The sequence below is a fragment of the Mesoplodon bidens genome, assembly GCF_964165515.1.
Source record: "Mesoplodon bidens genome assembly, chromosome: 14".
Taxonomy (NCBI): Eukaryota; Metazoa; Chordata; class Mammalia; order Artiodactyla; family Ziphiidae; genus Mesoplodon; species Mesoplodon bidens.
In genome coordinates, this window is record NC_138170.1 from 8,900,146 (window position 1) to 8,920,699 (window position 20,554).

General features: G+C 36.8%; 1 protein-coding gene across 1 annotated transcript in view; it reads left to right on the forward strand.

Moving 5' to 3' along the window:
* Positions 1 to 20,554, forward strand: part of DNAH6 (dynein axonemal heavy chain 6) — a 274,144-nt gene that overhangs the window by 24,795 nt on the left and 228,795 nt on the right. The window contains exons 5-8 of the mRNA XM_081255033.1: positions 9,826 to 10,093; positions 15,950 to 16,084; positions 16,178 to 16,298; positions 16,970 to 17,087. Of these exons, the coding sequence (XP_081111159.1) occupies positions 9,826 to 10,093; positions 15,950 to 16,084; positions 16,178 to 16,298; positions 16,970 to 17,087 (642 nt within the window). The remainder of the gene's footprint in view (positions 1 to 9,825; positions 10,094 to 15,949; positions 16,085 to 16,177; positions 16,299 to 16,969; positions 17,088 to 20,554) is intronic.

The following is a 20,554-nucleotide window of genomic DNA, read 5'->3' on the forward strand; positions in this document are numbered from 1 at the left end:
TCTCTGCATCTTATTCTTCTGCCATCTTGAAGCTCCTCCCATACAAAGCCATGTGGCAGGCGAAGTAATGGTCCCCTAAAGACACGGACATCCAAATCCCTGCTACCACCTGGCTGCTGTGTGGCAATGGGGACTCGGAGCTGCCGGAGGGGCATGGCAGTGGCCTGAGGTGCACAAGGCGGCCTGGTGTCCTCAGGGTCAGAGCTGGGCCACCTGCACTGCCCGTGCCACCCAGTGCGCCAAGGACTCTGCCTGGGCTTGACAGGTGTCTACACTCCGGCTCCATGTCTGAGGCCCTGGCTTTACATCTTATCCTTTGTATTTCTGTGGTATCAGTTATAACTTCACCTTTTTCATTTCTAATTTTATTGATTTGAGCCCTCTCCCTTTTTTCTTGATGAGTCTGGCTAAAGATTTATCAATTTTGTTTATCTTCTCAAAAGAACCAGCTTTTAGTTTTATTAATCTTTGCTATTGTTTTCTTAGTTTCCATTTCATTGATTTCTGCTCTGACCTTCATTATTTCTTTCCTTCTGCTAACTTGGGGTTTTGTTTGTTCTTATTTCTCTAGTTGCTTTAGGTGTAAGGTTAGGTTGTTTATTTATGATTTTTCTTGTTTCTTGAGGTAGGATTGTATTGCTATAAACTTCCCTCTTAGAACTGCTTTTGCTGCATCTGATAGGGTTTTGGTTTGTCATGTTTTCATTGTCATTTGTCTCTAGTTTTTTTTGTATTTCTTCAGTGATCTCTTGGTTATTTAGCAGCATATTGTTTAGCCTCCATGTGTTTGTGTTTTTTACAGTTTTTTTCCTGTAGTTGATTTCTAATCTCATAGTGTTGTGGTCAGAAAAGATGCCTGATACAATTTCAGTTTTCTTCAATTTACCGAGGCTTGATTTGTGATGCAAAATGTGATCTATACTGGAGAATGTTCTGTGTGCACTTGAGAAGAAAGTGTATTCTGCTGTTTTCAGATGGAATGTCCTATAAATATCAACTAGGTCTATCTGGTCTAATGTGTCATTTAAGGCTTGTGTTTCCATATTAATTTTCTGTCTGGATGATCTGTCCATTGGTGTAAGTGGGGTGTTAAATTCCTCCACTATTATTGTGTTAGTGTCAATTTCCCCTTTTATGGCTGTTAGCATTTGCCTTATGTATTGAGTTGCTCCTATGTTGGGTGCATATATATTTATAGTTGTTATATCTTCTTGGATTGATCCGTTGATCATTATGTAGTGTCCTTCCTTGTCTCTTGAAACAGTCTTTATTTTAAAGTCTATTTTGTCTGATATGAGTATTGCTACACCAGCTTTCTTTTGATTTCCATTTGCATGGAATATCTTTTTCAATCCCCTCACTTTCAGTCTGTATATGTCCCTAGGTCTGAAGTGGGTCTCTTGTAGACAGCATATATACAGGTCTTATTGTTGTATCCATTCAGTGAGCCTGTGTCTTTTGGTTTTGAGCATTTAATCCATTTACATTTAAGGTGATTATTGATATGTATGTTACCAGTTTCTTAATTGTTTCTGGTTTGTTTTTGTAGTTCTTTATGTTCTCTTGTGTTTCCCTCCTAGAGAAGTTCCTTTAGCATTTGTTGAAAAGCTGGTCTGGTGGTGCTGAATTCTCTACTTCTTGAAAATATATTTTCCATGTAGAGTTTATTCTGATAATCCTGAGATTAAAATACATAATACAGTATTTTATTCACAAAAGAACTCCCACATGTAAATGTTTCTCTGCAGTTATGAATTCCAAATTAAATAATATTATCAAAATTGTAACTATAATAAAATCGAAGCCACCACCTGACCTTCTGTTTTTAAGCTTTCTACAAAGATATGTGAGCAGAACACCATTATTTGTTGTTTCAGACTTAAATGCCTAGGTGATCCAAAGGAAGAATTTTGTCAAGAATTGGATAGTATTTTGCAAATGATTCAACTTTGTAGATTTAGTGAAGGATAGTTTTGGGTTTTACAGCTGGGTTACTTAACTGACATTTGAGTACCTGAATGAACTTAATAAAAAAATATAAGAGCTGCCTGAAAATATATTAACACATACTGACAAAGATTAGGAATTCAAAGCAAAAATTCAACTTCAGAGCAGTGAAATTTAAAATGGCTCTCTCATGATTTTTTAGTCATTGTTAAGAATTTAAATTTAAGGAAAAATTACTAAGTCAAACAGCATAACATCTATGTTTGAGAGAAAGTGTCACCATTGTTTCTAAGGTACTTGATATGGAAATGTTTGGGTTTTAAATCAATTTGTATTATCATAAGAAATTTCAACACCACATTTATCAAAGCAAGAAAATGAAAAGCTGTTAGAATTAAAGAATGATGGTACCTCTGGAACATAATTTCAAAAGAACAAGTGATACAAATTCTAGTCAGTGGAAAAGGGAGTTTCCATTCATCAGAGACAGAGCAATAAATCATCATCTGCCATTTGCTGTCTCCCACGTCTATGAAGTGTATTCCTTAGCAGTGGTGACTTTAATAATTTGAACAGACCATTCATCATGTCTTGATTAGAAATGCAGTAGATACTTCAAAAATTTAGAGTCATAGCTGTGGTTGTTTAGGAGCTAGACTTTGTTTGGAAGTTTTATAAAATTCAGTATTGAATATTTCCCTGAATGTTTTATTTTTCTTATTATAATACAAAGAAATTATAATTAATGTCTTCACCAGTGTGCTTTATAAAATGTTATCACTGTACAAGTGTGTTAGAACATGCAAAGTTTGGGAGGCGTTGCTTCAGAGCAGGGATCCCCAACCCCCGGGCCGCGGACCAATACTGGACCAGTATTGGTCCATGGCCTGTTAGGAACCATGCCACACAGCAGGAGGTGCACGGCAGGCAAGCAAGTGAAGCTTCATCTGCCGCTCCCCAACGCTGACATTACCTCCTGAACCATCCCCCACACACTCACCGTCCGTGGTAAAATAGTCTTCCACGAAACCGGTCCCTGGTGCCAAAAAGGTTGGGGACGGCTGCTTTAGAGGATTGTAGAACAGTTTTCTCCGCATGAGAATCTGGCCTTTGGTTAACTCTGAAGCTCTGTTCCCCTGGTAACCTAGTACAAGTAGAATGTCAGTTGTTTCTAGGCAACATTGCTTATGATAAAAATGACCCCTGATTGGTAAAGTATATCTGCATTGAGAGGAACTATAAATGAATTATAAGTACCTGAAGGGGAGCCATAGCTTTGGACTTCCCATAGTTTCACAGTTCTTTTTCTGGGCATGTCTCTGCAGGAACCCTAAAATGTATGCTTATAGTTATTGCAAGAAATATTGGCTCCTCTTAAGCCAGGGTGATTTTCACACCCACCCAATATGGATCTCATGTCCTTGCATCTGAGTTGTCACCTGGGGAGAGGATAGCTCGGGGGTGGCTATTGAATTGTTGCTAGGGGTCCCATGGAAAAGCAAAGACTGATGCTGCCTGGAAGGCAAGAAGTAGTTCCTTTTCTAGCCTTCTAGGTAGAGGGCTGCCAGATATAGTCTATGAAAGTCTAATGAGCATGACCATTTAGTTGAATTGAAGGAGACCCTCTGGTAGGGCAATGTGTAAATATTTCTTTTTCATACTCCTGAAAAAGGAGCCACTGTGATGTCTGACCATTCCCTCCCTAGTACATGAGGGACTTTTTTCCCATATCTATGGAGCCTCTCATCTCACTATTGTTTTAATTGTGTATGTCAATATTTTGCTATTTCTTGGTTTGGTCACCGAAATATAAACTTGTTCATATTGGTAAGGAACCGTGGGTGCATCATAAGGCCATAGTGGGATACCAAGTCTTTACAAAGAAATGGATGAGTCCTGCAACTCAATATTAAAAACACCAACTCTTAGTTTGTGCCAAATATTGTTCCAAATTCTTTACATAATTAATCTTCATAGCAACTCTACAAGGTGGGTAGTATTGATATATCCGTTTTACAAATGAGGAAACTAAGGCAGAGTTGAGAAATTTGACAAAGTTCATATAGCTAGTGAATTGTGGGGCTGGAATTCAAACCCAAGTAGTTAAATTTCAGAACCCAGGCACTCATGCATTATGCCTAATGTACTCATCCTCAGAATAACAACTACTCCTGACATTTGTCACACACTCTGTGCTAGGCATTGTGCTGAGTGCTTTCTGTACATTAGTCTTATTTCATCCTGAAAAAAAGCCCCAGGAAAAAAACATCCTGTATAGTTGAAAGAAGAGGAAATTGAGGTACAGATATACTAAGGACTTTGCTATTTGATAGTGTTTTGCGATTTACAGACAGGAAATTCAGAATAATGTCTGATGCTCCATCTTTCAATTCTATGATTTAATCTTCTGTGCAATTTCAATTTTAAAGTCATTAGAAATCAATGTACAACAGAGTCCTCCTAAATCCTGAGCATCTTTAGGGTCCGAGAAAAGCCAAGAAAGAGGACACAATGTGTCCTCTACCTAAGTGTTTCCCAGTGTGTATTTCCTGGATCATAAGATCATAAGTGATATTAACAGGTGGATAGTAAAAGAACATGTTCTATGATCATGTAAATTTGAGAAACATCAAGTTAAATCACTGGTTCTCAATCTGGAAGATTTTTTCCCCCTGGGAGACATTTGGCAACATCCAGAGATATTTTTGATTGTTACAACTGGAAAGAGTGGCGCTGCTGGTATGGAGTGGGAAAAGGACAGGGATGCTGCTAAACAGCTGACAGTTCCCAGGATGGTCCCACACAGTGAAGAATTATCTGGCCCCAAATGTCAGTAGTGCTGAGATTGATAAACCTTGGGTTAAATATAATTATGCATTTCTGTCCTATATAACCAAAGAATCTTTTCTTGTGGGATATCTGTTGGGATTGGGATTCTATGAAATATAGTTAGGACCATAAAAATGTCCACACTGGGTTCAGGCCATATTACTTTCTAAGTGATCAAGTTGGTTCTCAAGTAGTTTCTGAGCCTGTTATGCTAAAATAATTTTTTAGGCAGCTTTTTAAATTTCAAACTAAAGCTGTTCTGTCCTTTCAGCTAGATCACGTATTTAGCAGCCTAGAACAGAAAACACAGGTAAATGCCAGCTTGAAACTTTCTCAAGTGAAAGCATTCTAGTTTCCATTTGAGGTCATAATTATAAAAAACACTATAATGAGGCATATATGTTATGTAATCAGGAACAGATCATTTTGAAGCCACATTATCAGAAACCTCCCCAGGTTGCTTAACACAATGACAGCTTTCTTGGGCTAGTCCATGAAGAAATTTCAATCAAGTCAAATGTCAGTCAGCAAGTGGAAACACTACAGGTCCTTAGTATTTTCACTTGGATCATCAAAACTCCTTAGTTTTGGATTGTCTCCCTACCCTTCCTTCAAACACACACACACACACACACACACACACACAGGCACCATTTTTGAGCTATGACAATTTAGTGGGTGATTACTTCATCTTATACAGAAATCTGAAGAACCTAGAGCAGTGGTTCTCAGCCTTGGCTGCTAGAGTCACCCAGACCCCACCCCCAGAGTTTTATTTAATTGGTTTGTGGTAGAGCCCAAGCAACATCATTTCTTTAAAACTCATCAAATGATCCCAATATTCAACCAGAGTTGTAGGCCATGGACCTAGAGCAATTGTTCTCCAGCAAGCCCTAAAGGACTTGCAAAAACATAGATTTTTAACCCCCAAGTTTCTGATTCGGTAGGTCTGGAGGGGGCCTCTGAATTTGCAATTCCCACATGAGGTTGATGCTGCCATTCCAAGGACCATATATTGAGAATCACTGACCCTAGAGCACTCTCTTATTGAAGAAACTTGGAAGTTTCCTCTTACTTACAATTTTGTTTAATTTTCTTGGTGAAAATGAGTTACTTATCAGATATTTTACCATTTCTGGTTAGTCAAACCAGAAGCAAACCAAGCCATTTCTCTTCTCCAGTTCAGGTTAGATCTAGATGCATACTGAATCATGATATTGACCATAATCAAACAGATTGAGGTTTACAAATGTAAAACTCAGGAAATAGCTAACTTCTTTCCAGGCACTTGCTTGTTTCCCTTTGTCCAATAAAAATGTTCACATCATAATGATTAAAACTGTGTAATAATGAAAATAATGAGACAACTTAAATTTGCATAGGGCCACGTGAGCTCATCTAATTCAACCCAGTACCTTATAGCAGGTAAGGAATCACTCTCTTGTTTGTAGAAATCAGGATGGGAGAAGGGAACAGGGTGGACAAAGATATGTATGCATTCTAGCACAGCCTAAGCTGGAAACCAGCCTGACAGTTGAAAAGGGTGGTGTGTGGACAGAGAAGGAACTAATATGAGACAGGAGGAGGGTGCCACAAACACCCAGCAGAATAATTTGGATTTAATGATATAAGCAATAGGCTGTTCAGAGTTCTTGAGCAGAAGGGTCTCAAGAGACAAACCATGCTTCTGCAGTTTTAGTCCAGTGGATCAGTTTAAAAATGAACAGATGCATTTTCCGTCACTGCAAGGTGTAACAACAGATAGAGATGCTGTTTGAAATAACAAATCACATTGAGATCTTATTGTTTTAGAAAAATCAAGAATTAAGTCCAACAGGAGAAATCATGTTTTTTAGGCCCCCAGTAGATTTCCTTTGAGTTTTATCTGAAATCAACAAGAACAGGACAATTGATGACCTATCACAGTCAGCCATGCAATTCTCTCCACGTGACACACCCTTTTAGACATTAATAGAAGCCTCGAGTCTAAGTTTCATTTCAGATGGACAGAGACAGTTTCTACCACAAAATAATTTGACAAGGGATTCCATGATTCTACACTGAGCAGCAAGAAAACACTACAGATTTTTTTCCAGTAAATCATAGTTAAGTTTAATTTTATTCAAGACATTCTTCTCAGTCTGATTAACTTTCCAAGGATCTCTGTTTAGTTAATTGGATCATAAAGTCATCTTCTTTATCAGCAAAGTAGGAATTTTAGAGCACAGTAATTGAGAAAGTTAAGTTCTCTTTTTAGGTCTTAAAGGAAGACTAATTTTTCTGATTATTTCCTCAAAGAAAGGCCTTATGGTACAAACATCCAAAGGAGACAGCTGAGGGAATTCCCTGGCGGTCCAGTGGTTAGGACTCCTTGCTTTCACTACCAAGGGCCCAGGTTCGATCCCGGGTTGGGGAAATATCCCTCAAGCTGCACGGTGCCAAAAAAAAGAAAAAAATAATAACAAAGGAGGCAGCTGAAATTTGAGGCTGAATTCTGAATGCCAAGAGGTGCTGAAAAGGCAGCCATCCCTTAGGAGTAGTGGATCAACTCCTGGAACAGCTGAGCACTGAGGTTTATAGTGTGAGGAATGAAGCACAGGAATCCAAGGAGTATATTTAGGTTTCAACCCCTTGGGGACAAACTGGAACATCTAAGGAAAATAGGATTCCAGAGAACTGGGCATAGGCCTTCTTAATTTTTGCAAAGATTTCCTTGACCCTACTGCCCCTTCTGCCTACCAACTGGATTGGGCTAGAAGGAAACCCCTGCTGATCTTCAAGAGAAGCATTTCATTAGAGTAGTGAGGAACAAGCCTAGTTTTCAGAAACTTTAAGGAGGAATAGATGGGGAGGATATGGCCATCATAAAGGAAGTTTAAGAGAAGGAAGAAGACAGGGGATTCTAAGTTAAATGGCAGCAGGGTTGAGAAAAAACTTTCTTTAAACTAAAGGGAAGCTTTCTACAAGTTAAAGAGAAGTTCTGCATATTTTTAGATGCAGAGGAAAAGTAGCCAAATGCCAGGAGAGGTAGAAAAAAGTGATATGAAACCTCTCCACCTCTGTTTGGGTGAAATCCTGAGAGATACACTCAAGGGGATAAAACGCAGTGAAGGTATGAGATTTTCAAGTTGAAGGTACAAGAGAGAACTCACCTTGTCACCACCATGTTTTTGTTGTTGTTTATTTGCTTTCAAATAAAGCTCAGTGGTTACAAACATCATTGTGTATCAGAATCATGCAGGGAACTTGTTAAGCTAGAATCTTTGGGTCCCATACATAGAGATTCTGATTCTGTGTTGGACCCAGAAATCTGGATTCTTAAGCATCCCAAGTGATTTTGATGCTGATGATCTAATCTTTCAAAAAGACTCTCATGTGTTTGTCTGTCCTGTGCAGAGTAGAGATGTGTAGTAGAGGAAAAGGCTTAGGTTTGAGAATGAAAATCTTGAATAGGTAGGAAAATGTAAATAAAAAGGATTTCTTAGTGGCACTGAGCACCAATAAGTTAAAATTCAGTATCATGGACCACATCTGCTACCTTCTAGAAGGGCCTTTAGTAGCAGATAGCTTTACACAGGGTGAGTTTTCTAGACACACACCAGGGCCACAGTGAGGTGTTTGTTCTTGCTTTTAGGTTGGTTTGATGATTGATGTTAATGAAATATCTGAAGTTAGTTACAGTTTCAAAGACAAGTTGAAGTCTCCCACTTTGTAGAGAATCACCTGAAGAATGTCCTAATTATATCTTAAGCTGTTGACAAAGAAAAAAGGAAAAACATTTTAAACAGTTTCCATACACCTCACCAGCAACAGGTAATACCTGGCATTTTCCCAGATGTTTCTGGCGTGAGTCAACCAGAACACAGACAAAGAGTCCAGCAGTGGCATCGGGTAGGAGCTAAGCAAGTTGAAGTTCTTCTGTTACGGCACTAAATTGGGAGAGTGGCCTTCAGACTCCCCACTCCACAGCACCATCGGCTCCCCCAGTTCCCTTGTGTGCTCACTTGAACAGCTCTTGCTTTGAGTTTGCTTTCATTCTGGTCCTGTACGCCCTAATTTTAAAAATATTTTTCTTACTCAGTGTTATTAAAACAAAAATAGAAGTTAAAACCTAAAAATGATTTTTGCCAATGGTTCATCATTTTTTGATTAACAGACCCAAAGCATATGAGATCTTATTCCAACCCCTTAAAAAATTTACCATGCATACGTATGTAAATTTGTTTACATACAACAATTTCAGGGATTTCACAGATGACCTGAAGGCTGTGCTCAAGGGCCATGAACTCCAGGTTCAGAATGCAGAGTTAAGGACTGTAAGAGAAAATAGACGTGGGAAATAGTTGATTTTCACTGGAGTGTTCCCGTCTAAGTTCTTATTTCAAGAAGTTTTAGAGAATCAGCCCTTTCTATTCTCATTCCTTTGTTTCCCACTCCTATTCTTGCTCCTGTTTTTATCCCATTCTTGCTTTTCTTCTTTACTTGATCAATTTCTTATTATGGATGAGGTTGAAGAATACCCTTGATGAAATAAACAATTTCTGGTTAACAATTATTTTGATATGTGATAAACTGGACATTTTTAAGCTTAATCTGGGTTTTGATTCTAATCTTATCTAATTCATATTTTCTTGTTTTGATCTTTCTCATAATTCTGCCAATATTGGGTAATGTAAAACTCTTTACACTATTATTATTGAATAGTTTCTAAAGAATCAAAGATAAATAAAAACTTATTTCCATGTAGCTTTCATAAAAATCCATAATTGATTTGTTTCTGTAAAAATCACATTACTGAAACTATCAAGCATATTACAACAGTTGTGAAATCCTTAAGAGCTATAATAAGTCCAACGGTTGTTAAAAAGCAGCTCCCTTTTCTTGAGTAATTTATTCAATCTAAAAGTAGTCTGTTAGAATTTTTTTTAATTTTTAAATAATACTTGTTTTCCAGAAATGTTATATCTTTTAAAAACAAAATAGTAATGCAATTGCTTAATTTTGTATTGAATACTGTATTCACTTGCCCCAATTTTTATTTGTTCAAAGGGTTGTGAATTATGAGAACATCAGTAAAAATGACTACTATACTATTAGCAAAAATGCAGTAACACATGTTTATAATGATGACATTGAATTTATCGAAATTGATCGATGGGAACAAGAATATCTATATCACAGAGAACTCACTAAGATTCCCGTATTTTCACTTTTCCGGAAATGGAAGGCTTTTAACCTGTGGAAGAAGAATGTCCGCTCTAAAAAAATCAGTGGATGTCGAAAATCTCTACAAAAAGATCTGTTCATTGTTAATCATGTACGTATTTATTAATCATGTTTTAAAAGAATTACTCACAGGAAAACAAAGTATTGGTATAGACTGTCCCTGAAATAGAAGATTTCATCTTTCAAGAGAATTGACAATTTTCATCCTGTTTGTCACTTAAAAGTCTGACAATCTAATGTATTTCTACATCTTTTTTTTACATCTTTATTGGAATATAATTGCTTTACAGTGTTGTCTTAGTTTCTGCTGTAGAACAAAGTGAATCAGCTATATGTATACATATATCCCCGTATCCCCTCCTTCTTGCATCTCCCTCCCATCCTCCCTATCCCACCCTTCTAGATTGTCACATAGCACAGAGCTGATCTCCCTGTGCTATGCAGCTGCTTCCCGCTAGCTATCTGTTTTACATTTGGTGGTGTATATATGTCCATGCCACTCTCTCACTTTGTCCCAGTTTACCGTTCACCCCCCCTCCACGAGTGTCCTCAAATCCATTCTCTATGTCTGCATCTTTATTCTTCTACATTTTAACTAGGGTTGCAAAACACTCAAGTATAACAAGAGAGTTGCACAGGTCCCCTTTATTTAGAAGCAGCTTCAGAGGTTTGGATTCATGACCCCCTTTCTTGTTGATCAGGAAAGTTGTATATCCTTTTGAATAGAGCAGGCCAGCAAGCCCTATTACTAATTCTAATTTTTGAGACACTCTGGACTTTATGGTCCAAAACAATTTGGGGGCTTCTTTTCATGGGCCAATAATTCCCAATGTCTCATACATTTTCTTCTATCATAGATTCAGACAGTAGGGAAATTTTTAATATTTACTTTGGAGGAGGGGATTATCATGCAAAAAGAACTATTAAAGCGTATGTGGCCACATTTAAATTCTCTACTCACTCCTTGAATTTTGACTTGCAGTAGAAGTTTTCTATTTGGCCCCTGGGAATGAGCTGTAATCACCATTACTCTCATGCTCAGTGTCCTCAGCTGTCTATTTTATGACACTGAGTCACCTCCCTCTCACATCAGAAGCTTCAAGTTTGCTTTTTACTGGTCATTTCGTTCACTTTGTATATGGTAATCTGAAAGATCATTATCAAGACATCAGTCACACAATAAAGGAACATTCAAGGAATACGGCTCACATAGGTGTTAGTGCAAAACAGATATATAAGATGTACCATCTCAGGTCCCCCATCCCATCAAGCGTTCTGGGTTTTGGAAAAGATTCTAATCCTTCTTGACATCGAACTCAACCCCTAGACCTCTAATTTCACTAAGGATCTATCAAGCATTTGAACCTATTTGACTACCTTTTTACCACCTTTCATCTTTTACCATGTCTTGGACACTATATATTTCATAAATTCATTCCTAGGTAAGTAAAATAGGTCCTCTTGCATTTAACCTGTTTCAATTCTTAAGGCTTTTTCTCTTTTTTTAATGTGCTGAGAATTGTCATTCTCTCTGCTCACTATTCATACCAATAGTGCTTTGGTCTTGACAATATTTTCTCTTTAATGTAGCCCAAGCAGACTAGAAAGTTCTCATCATTTTAATCTTAGGTTGATGTACCTAATCGAGCCATTGTGTTGGTTTAAATATCTGTTTGATGCTATCATTATCCACACACTTACCACTAGTCTTATATTTACAGTGAGTTAATTAAGCGGGCTGATTCTTTTAGACTATGTTGAAGGGATAAATGTGGAGCTGTCCTTGAAATTTTTCTTTTTATGATTATTTTTAGTAACCAGCCTTATTGGCATCTGTGCCCACATTTCCTTATAACAACTTTATTGAAGTATGATTCATACAATTCATTCTTTTAAAGTATACAATTGAATGCTTTTAATATATTCATGGAATTGATCAACCATCACCACAGTCTATTTTAGAACATTCCCACCATTCCAAAAAGAGTGATTAGCATCACTCTCCATTTCTCCCCAACTCCCCCAGACCAACCCCTGCCCCAGCTCTGGACAACTACTAGTCTATGTCTTTTCTCTCTTGATGTGCCTAATCTATACATTTCATATAAATAGAACCATACAATATGTGGTCCTTTGTGACTGGCTTTTTTACTTAGCATAATATTTTGAAGGTTTAAAATGTTTTTCCTTTTTTCTTTGTCAACAGCTTAAGATATAATTAGGACATTCTTCAGGTGATTCTCTACAAAGTGGGAGACTTCAACTTGTCTTTGAAACTGTAACTAACTTCAGATATTTCATTAACATCAATCATCAAACCAACCTAAAAGCAAGAACAAACACCTCACTGTGGCCCTGGTGTGTGTCTAGAAAACTCACCCTGTGTAAAGCTATCTGCTACTAAAGGCCCTTCTAGAAGGTAGCAGATGTGGTCCATGATACTGAATTTTAACTTATTGGTGCTCAGTGCCACTAAGAAATCCTTTTTATTTACATTTTCCTACCTATTCAAGATTTTCATTCTCAAACCTAAGCCTTTTCCTCTACTACACATCTCTACTCTGCACAGGACAGACAAACACATGAGAGTCTTTTTGAAAGATTAGATCATCAGCATCAAAATCACTTGGGATGCTTAAGAATCCAGATTTCTGGGTCCAACACAGAATCAGAATCTCTATGTATGGGACCCAAAGATTCTAGCTTAACAAGTTCCCTGCATGATTCTGATACACAATGATGTTTGTAACCACTGAGCTTTATTTGAAAGCAAATAAACAACAACAAAAACATGGTGGTGACAAGGTGAGTTCTCTCTTGTACCTTCAACTTGAAAATCTCATACCTTCACTGCGTTTTATCCCCTTGAGTGTATCTCTCAGGATTTCACCCAAACAGAGGTGGAGAGGTTTCATATCACTTTTTTCTACCTCTCCTGGCATTTGGCTACTTTTCCTCTGCATCTAAAAATATGCAGAACTTCTCTTTAACTTGTAGAAAGCTTCCCTTTACTTAGCATAATATTTGAAGGTGACTGACTTTTTTACTTAGCATAATATTTTGAATATGTTTTACTTAGCAAATGTTTTGAAGCATAAGATTTTACTTAGCATAATATTTTGAAGCATAATATTTTACTTAGCATAATATTTTGAATACAACATGCTATGTTGTAGCATGACATTTCTTTTTATTAGTAAATAATATTCACTTGTATACATATATGTTTTATTTATCCATCCACCTACTGATGGATATTTGGGTTATTCCACTTTTTGGCTATTATGAATAATGCTGCTATGAACATTTGTGTACAAGTTTTAGTCTAGACATATGTTTTTATTTCTTTGGGTATATACCTAGGAGTGGAATTGCTAGGTCATTAGTAACTCTGTGTTTAACATTTTGAGGAACTGCAAAACAGTTTTCCAAAGCCACTGCACAATTTTACATTACCACCAACAGCATATGAAGGCTTCAGTTTCTCCATATTCTCACTGTTGCATCTGCATTTTTCATTATAGCTTTTCTTACTGGTTGTGAAGTGGCATTTCATTGTGGTTTTGATTTATATTACCCTGATGACTAATGATGGTGAGCATCTTTTCATGTGCCTTTTGGCCATTTGTATATATTATCTGGAGAACTGTCTATTCAGATACTTTGCCCATTTTTAATTAAGTTACCTGTATTTTACTATTGAGTTGTAAGAATTCTTTATATATTCTGGATACAAATCCCTTATCAGATATATGATTGGCAAAACTTTTCTCCCATTTTATGGGTCTTTGCACTTTCATGATGGTATCCTTTGAAGCACAAAAGTTCTTAATTTTGATGAAGTCTGTTTTGTCCATTTTTTTTCTTTTGCTGCTTGTGTTTTTGGTATAAAAATCTACTGCTTCATCTCAGGTCACAAAAATTTACCCCTATATTTTCTTCTCATAGTTCTATAGTTTTAACTCTTATATTTAGGTCTTCAATCCATCTCAAGTTAATTTTTGCTGATGGCATCAAGTATGGGTTCACCTTCATCCTGTTGCATGTGGCTGTCCAGTTGTCCCAGCACCATTTGTTGCAAAGACTATTCTTTCTGCCTTGAATTGTCCTGGCACCCTTGTCAGCAATTGCCTGTAAATGTGAGGATTTCTGCACTCTCAATTTTTTTCTGTTGATCTATATCTATCCTTATGCCAGTACCACACTAACTTGAGTACTGTAGTTTAGTAGGAAATTTTGAAATTAGGAAGTGTGACTTCCCCGGGCCTCTTGAATTTCCACATGAATTTTAAGACCAGCTTGTCAATTTCTGCAAGGAAGCTAGTTAGGATTTTGATAGGGAATGCTTTAAATCTGTAGATCAATTTAGGAAATAATTGCCATTTTAACAGCATTAACTTTTCTAGTCTATGAACATATAATCCTTTTCCATTTATTTAGATGTTCTTCAATTTCTTTCAACAATGTTTTGTAGTTTTCAAAGTATATATTTTACATTTCTTTTGTTAAATTTACTCCACTGTTTTGGCCTCTCCCGTTGCGGAGCACAGGCTCCAGAAGCACAGGCTCAGCGGCCATGGCTCAGAGGCCTAGCTGCTCCACAGCATGTGGGATCTTCCCGGACTGGGGCATGAACCGGTGTCCCCTGCATCGGCAGGCAGACTCTCAACCACTGCGCCACCAGGGAAGCCCTACTCCCAAATATTTTATTATTTTTGATACTATTGTAATTGTTTTCTTAAATTTCACTTTGGATTTTTCATTTTATATATATAGAATATATATGTATTATAGAGTATATATATGTATTCTATACATATATGTGTATTCAATGCACATATATGTTCTACAATACATATAAGGAATATATCTAAATGATATATGTATAAATATATATAAATAGTGTGTATATATATATACACATATATATATACATATATATATACACACATATTCTATATAGCAATACAATTGACTTTTTTTAACATCTTTATTGGAGTATAATTGCTTTACAATGGTGTGTTAGTTTCTGCTTTATAACAAAGTAAATCAGTTATACATATACATGTTCCCATATCTCTTCCCTCTTTAAACTAATTATAACTTCCCTTTATTTGTACTTAGAAAAAATAATTAAAACACTATTTCATGTTGGTCTGAATGACTATTGGTTGTCGTGTTTTGGAAACTCCTAGAAAAGAGTCCAAGAGTGTACTATATATAACACTTAAACCAGTGTCACATGTAAATAAATTTAAGTTAACTTTTTAAAAATATAATGTTATTGCTCCTCCTTTGATTAAATTAGAAGTGAGGGTGAATGACCTAGAAATAATCTTGGAACATGTGCCTTCAAAGCCACCACCCTAAAACCCTGATTTATGATGATGGCATAGAGGAAGATTAAATTATATTATGTGACATTATTCCACAAATACTTCCACTCATTCTGCCAGCCAACAATGCAAGGTAGATTCTTAATAGACACTGTTACCCACTGAAATTTTAAAGTTAAAATTTGTCTTTGTTCTATATCATAACCTCTTAGATCAATAGATGGGCCCATCCATTATCATGGTGACTGGACATTGTAAAGTCCTAAGGTAACACTAAGAATCTTTTAATAGCTATTAGCCAAACCTAGTGAAATTTAAGATATTGCCCCATCCTCTGTTACTTGCCCTCAATTTCATGGTTAAAAGACATGTATTCAAAATGAAAAGAAAGGAATTCAGACAAATTAAATCTGATAATTCAAAGAATACTTTCAGAGCAAAATTTCAGAATTGTCCCTTTTCAATGTATGCACTTTGTAGCTGTAGCTGAAATTAACATATAGAGCTATTTATTTTCCTTAATTACCATTCTTGCTTCCCCAATATTTTTATACTTCTAAAAGGCAAGGGTTTTTTTTACTAAATAATGATAAACTTCTATTTTCATTTAGTATTTGCGACCAGCTCTCCTTAAAATAAATGAATTGTGTTATCAATTGAGTTTTATGGGACTTTGTTATATTGAGAAATATCACACCTACACTCTGCAAGAATTTAAAGTTACACAAGCCGTATGGCTAGAAGAGGTGAGGAACTTTGTCTATAAGTTTCAAGATTTTATTTTTCCCTATTAACTGATACTTTGGTACCACTAATGATGCATATTTATCAATGTCTAGGTGACAGAGCGCCTAGAAGAATTTCGAAACAAGGCCAAAGAAGTGGTCAGAAAGGCTTGTCGAGTTGCTTTGTGTGCTGCAGGATTTATGCCTGATGACTGTACATATGAACTTATTGAGGGTATGAAAGGGAAAGAACTTCAACAGATCAGAAGTGTTGGCTTTCCAAAATGTTAATTCGTTTTCATTCCACTTTTCTATTTTAAATAAGGACCCTATTTTTCAATTCTTCCAATCTTTGCTTGTTAGATTATAAATTCAATGTATATTGTAGAAGGGGATAAAACAGTAAGTACCACATCTTCCTTGCATTACCCCTGCTTGTGTATAGTATTTCTAAACTAGTTACAGAACCTTTATTTCACAAGCATTTTATAGTGGACTCGGGGCTTCTCTGCTTAAACGTACGTCCAACCTACTAGTACAGACAATAAGTTTGTTAAAATTAAGGGACTGGATGGATCTCAGAATTGGCCCCAGCTGGTAGGGACTCTAAAGGATACTTTTATGCAGGCAGAAAAGGAGGGTAAATGTGTTCCTGGAAAGAGGTGGCATGGGACAGAGATCAGATCCTGTTAAAGAAGATGTTAGTAAGCTGTCTAGTCTTTTGTTAAGTTGAAATCCTTTGATGTGGAATTTGTTTGGATAACTGGGCTGTTTTCTGAAGTCTGAAATAGCTCATGAACCAAAGCATTTTGTCATTTTTGAATTTTACTTGTCTCTTAATCCATATTGAAAGAAATGGAGTTTTTACACAAGAATTCTTGTCTTTGTGTCTTCTGTTGTTCTTAGGTCACTGTAAAATTCCAGAAAGTGGAAGTCTCATTGAGTTGGCTACTTCTGGAGACTCCAAGAAAATGACATACACAGAGCAGGCCAGCAAAAGGAATCACTGCATGAGGCTAACATGGTAAATTGTTATTATTTCTTTCACGAAAAACTAGAGCATTCATCCTTCTCAAGTTTCATTAAAGTTAAAGCCATCATCACAGGATTCACTAGGATAAGGGATTTGGAGGACACAGTAACCTGAATGCAGGCTCCAGAAGCCTGCCCTTCCAGCTGCCAACTAGCAAAGCAGCCAGAGAAGGTGGAGGGCATGTCCAAGGCCAAGATCTCCTCTTTGATCACTAAGGCTTTGTTTCCCTCTAGCCCAGTCAGGAGCACTAGGCAGGCTGTAGTAAGGAGAAGTCAGGCACACAGAGATTTGTGGGCCTCCTTGAGTGGATCTGGAGGGTCTTCTCCACCTGTCTGGTCCCTAAAGAGCTACAGGCAGCTGCGTGGCCACACAAAGTTCCACCCTCTTCCTAAGGCAGGTTGCCACGGGGAGACCAGGGAAGAAAGTCCACTTTCCGGGATCTCACCAGGACCTTCCACCTGCTTACCCAACTGGGTCTTGCCCTTGTCACAGAGTTTGGATTCCACGTCATTCTAAAACCTCATCACTGCAACTAACTCTTGCAAACAAAATCACCAAACATTATCGGAAGAGTTGTATGTGGCACTAGAAAACATTGATGACTGTTACTCCGTGCTCACTAACTTGGTCCACATTTTACAACCATTTAACAAATCTTAATTGTGCCCCAGTTTATATGTGAGATAATCTGGTAATAATGTCTGTATTGCAACAGAAGGCAGTGAAGCAGTCCTGAGGCCACTATCATAGGCTAGAGACCCCTCAGGCTCCACTTAAGCAGCATAAAAAGTTATTTCAAATACCTTGCTGACTCAGTTTACATTCTAAGCACTCAAGTAGGGAGACATTAAATTTTCATCTTTGGGTTAGCAATTGCTCTCAAACAATATTTATTCAATAGCAAAGATTTTATTACCATTAGAATGTAAGTCACAGATATATATTTACTGATTTCTTCTTTAAAGCATCTTTTAAAAAAATCTTATGGCCCCTAATGAGCTATGTGCTTTTTTTCATAACTATATTGCTCATTAAATATTCTACTGAATGGTTAGAATGCCTAGCTAAATTGATGCTATATGTTTGAGTATATTAGTGTTTTAAAGTGAAGAATGTCTAAGAACAACTGTTCTGGACAATTAATCTCTGATATTGTAATATAAATGGAAGGTCAAAGAGAAATTATGATATTTAAAATTTTAAATATTTTCATTAGAGTCACTTTCAAAAGTAGGTAGTAAGTATAGAAAACTGAAGCAGTATTGTTTTTCTTTTTTTATATTTCAATACTTTAATCTACAGTTACATTATTTCACTTTTGTCAACTGTTCCAATAATGTCCTTTAAGACATTTTTTTTTCTCTCCAAGAAATGCTACAGTGCAAGATCATGTAGTTGTCATGTCTCTAATCTCCTTAACCAACACTTTTTAGCTTTTCTTTGTCTTTCATGGTAGTGAGATTTTTGAAGAATACAGGCCAGTTGTTTTTTCAGATGCTCCTCAATTTGGATTTACCTACTAAAAACAGTTAGGATTTGTTTGCTGTTTTTACCCCTAGACTGAGAGCATATAGTGAAAGTATTTGGATTACTCTCTGCCCTGCCCAGTTTGGTTATGTTGGACATTTGAAATACAGTTAATTGGATTGATTTGGTTTGTTTGCATTTAGTTTAATGTTGTTTTCCCCCATCCTTGTTGGTTTACTTTTATGTTACTGAATATGTAGAATATCAGGATGACTTCAGAAGTCAAAACTATACCAAAAGGCATTACTCAGAGACGTGTTCAGTCCCCTGTCTTTATATCCAGCTCTAGGCAACCAAGATTTGATTTCTTTCCCTATAGTGTTTGCTTTTTCCAAAATGTCATATGAACAGATCTATATAATATATAGTCTCTTGTGTCTTTTACTTAGCATGCTTTTGAGATTCATCCACATTCCATATCAGGAGTTCATCCTTTTTTAGGTATTATTTTCTTTGTTTCTTGCCATAACTTGGTGGATGCTGTTGTCCTCATTTTACAGATGACAAAACGATGCACAGATTAGTTAAATAAGCCCAAGTTCATACAGGGAGAGTAGAGCCTGTATTTGAACTCTGGCAGTTTGATTTTTTTTTTAATTTTGAGATAATCATAGATTTGCAAGAAATTGCAAAGTGCAGAGAGGTCCTGTGTACTCTTCACTTAGTTTCCCTCAGTGGTTACATCTTACATAACTATAAATATAATATAAAAACCAGAAGATTGACATTGTATGGTGTACAGTGTATCATTTTATCACATGTGTAGATTTGTGTAACTACCACCACAATCAAGATACAAAACTATTCTATCACTGTAAATATTTCCCTCATGCTACCCCTTTATAGTCACACCCACTCCTTCCCCCACCACCATCCCTAATCTTTTTTTTTTTACATCTTTATTGGAGTATAATTTCTTTATAATTGTGTGTTAGTTTCTGCTGTATCACAAAGTGAATCAGCTATATGTATACATACATCCCCATATCCCCTCCCTCTTGCGTCTCCCTCCCATCCTCCCTATCCCACCCCTCTAGGTGGTCACAAAGCACTGAGCTGATCTTCCTGTGCTATGTGGCTGCTTCCCACTAGCTATCTATTTTACATTTAGTAGTGTATATATGTCCATGCCACTCTCTCACTTCGTCCCAGCTTACCCCTCCCCCTCCCCGTGGCCTCAAGTCCATTCTCTACGGCTGTGTCTTTATTCCTGTCCTGCCTCTAGGTTCTTCAGAACCTTTTCTTCATTTGTTTGTTAGATTCCATATATATGTATATGGTGTTTTTTTTTTCTCTTTCTGGTTTACTTCACTTTGTATGACAGACTCGAGGTCCATCCACCTCACGATAAATAACTCAATTTTGTTTCTTTTTATGGCTGAGTAATATTCCATTGTATATATATGCCACATCTTCTTTATCCATTTGTCTGTCAGTGGGCATTTAGGTTGCTTTCATGTCCTGGCTATTGTAAATAGTGCTGCAATGAACAATAGTGTACATGACTCTTTTTGAATTGTGGTTTTCTCCGGGTATATGCCCAGTAGTGGGATTGCTGGGTTGTATGGTAGCTCTATTTTTAGTTTTTTAAGGAACCTCCATACTGTTCTCCATAGTGGCTGTATCAATTTACATTCCCACCAACAGTGCAAGAGTATTCCCTTTTCTCCACACCCTCTCCAGCATTTATTGTTTGTAGACTTTTTGATGATGGCCATTCTGACTGATGTGAGGTGATACCTCATTGTAGTTTTGATTTGCATTTCTCTAGTGATTAGTGATGTTGAGCATCCTTTCATGTGTTTGTTGGCCATCTGTATGTCTTCTTTGGAGAAATGTCTATTTAGGTCTTCTGCCCATTTTTGGATTGGGTTGTTTGTTTGTTTTGATATTGATCTGCTTGTATATTTTGGAGATTGATCCTTTGTCAG